At 48.2% G+C, this 1,911-nt stretch overlaps 1 protein-coding gene across 1 annotated transcript; it reads right to left on the reverse strand.

The window, feature by feature from the left end:
* Nucleotides 1-567: 567 nt before the first annotated feature.
* Nucleotides 568-1,538, reverse strand: FOXG_01633 (uncharacterized protein; the record flags this gene model as incomplete). Its single annotated transcript, XM_018378547.1, has 3 exons — nt 568-614; nt 673-816; nt 869-1,538. The coding sequence occupies 3 exons, from the start codon at nt 1,536-1,538 to the stop codon at nt 568-570; spliced, it is 861 nt and encodes a 286-aa protein (XP_018234485.1).
* Between the last annotated feature and the right edge of the window lie 373 nt (nt 1,539-1,911).

Raw genomic sequence — 1,911 nt, forward strand, 5'->3', positions numbered from 1 at the left:
TTGCTATCGCAGGGTTCCGAAGTTGGATGGCAAAATCCAACATAGTCTTTTGTCCGCACGTCAGCAGCTGATAGAAGCGCACAATCCAGAATCGGTTCATTCTGCTAGATTCCCGGTAATATCCTAGTCGTAAAATCAGGTTGTGGATTAAAGCGAGACTTGTTGGCTAATACCCAATGTTTGACGAGGGCAAATAGTTGCTCTTGCGTAAGGTAGCTTTTTGCAGTTGCCTAGATAGTGGTTGCGCCATGATATAGTCAAACACGTCGGCCGACGCAGTATGCTGCTGTTCGTGGGATTTTGCTTGTCAAATCGTATCATGATGTCTTTGGATGATGTAGAAAAGGAGGATATAAGTTGTAACTCTGCGCCAAGTGTCGTAAAAGCCAGATAAGAAAAACGGTACCTAAGATAAAGCTGCAAGAGGCGTGTCCTCGGGAGCTGTATTTGAGTTTTCAGCTCGGAATAAATTCGTTGAATCACACCCCTTTCTTCTGCCGGCTGTTTTTGGCAGGATGGTTGATCATGTTCATATTGTGTGGCCCCTGGTGTGATGGAGATTCATTCCTAGGCTTTGCGCCAAAGCTCTTTGTATTCTGCCCATTTGCAGAAACCTGCCAAGTTTCAATGTCAGCATGTGGTAGCTGCGAAAGTCCTGAGAATCTTACTAACCTAAAGACTGCAGCACGTTTTCGTCCGATCTGCTGCCATCAACAAACATTCCAACCATTCCTCTCTCACTCAGGGTCTGCCGACAAGCCAGGAGCAATCTAGTAGCCACCGAGTCACGGCGATTGACCATATCCGGGTCTTCATCTAATTTAACAGTTAGTCAATATCAGATAACATGGTTTGGATTGTGGCCGACCTTTGATGCAGATGCACGAAACTCCTCCAATGCTCTGTCCGATTGAGGCTGGCCATGGAATATCTGCGCCGCAAGGGCTCCCATTATCTGGAAAATATGTTATTGCCGCAGCAACCAGATTTTCCCCTTCAAGCCCGACTACAATGTCATTCATGTAGCAACTGTCCATAGTTTTGGCGTATTGGTCGTACCACCCAAACCCGTATCTCTTCTGTGACTCCTTATTTGCCATCTCGACAACCTTCTGGTAATCTGTTAGCTGGCATGGCCTGAACGTTAAGCCAGCAGAAGCTAGATCAGGAACTGGATAGTCGGCAAATCTCAAGAGCCAATCGAGCACTCGCCGCCCGTTTCCAGGTGTGGATTCCTTCATGTTCCAACCTCGTTTTTCGAACCACTCCGTATCGGTTTCGGGAACGGGCAGACCGTAAAGTAATCTTGGAAATGTGCTTCCAAGCTGAATGATGCCGACACCTCGAATCTTGTTGAGTTTGCTCACGACTTCGTCGTGGAGGAAGCGCCCAACACCTTGACCCCGAAAGTCTTTGTGAACGATGATGGCGGCTACTGATCCAATCAGTCGGTCGCCACTACTATCCGTAAACGTTGTGAATGTTGCACAAAATCCAATGGCCTGCCCTTTATGGGGCTCTCTAACCATGTAATGCATGGCATATCCATCGCGTTTCAAGAGAGAACCAAGAGTCGAGCGATTTAGATGGAACTTGGAAGGCAAACATGCTTCCCATAAAGCGTGGGTTTCTGGGAGATCTCTGTCGTAGTCCCATTTCAGGAGCGGCCAAGTTGGCGGGGGAGGAGAGTTACGGGTCTTTGGCGTGACCTCTGTTGTCCGTCGTTCACTTGTCAAAAGAACAGCGACGGCTTGTAAGTCTGTCGCAAAGTACCCAGGACACTGAATGATAGTTGGGAAACCATACTCGCGGGCCCCCTTTTCCGAAACTTCACAGCAGGCTACCAGCACTAAAGGGCGTTCTTCACACACCTCACGAGCAACCTCGGCGAGTTCAAGCTGAAATAAAGCT

This window comes from Fusarium oxysporum, chromosome 5 (genome assembly GCF_000149955.1).
Source record: "Fusarium oxysporum f. sp. lycopersici 4287 chromosome 5, whole genome shotgun sequence".
Lineage (NCBI taxonomy): Eukaryota > Fungi > Ascomycota > Sordariomycetes > Hypocreales > Nectriaceae > Fusarium > Fusarium oxysporum.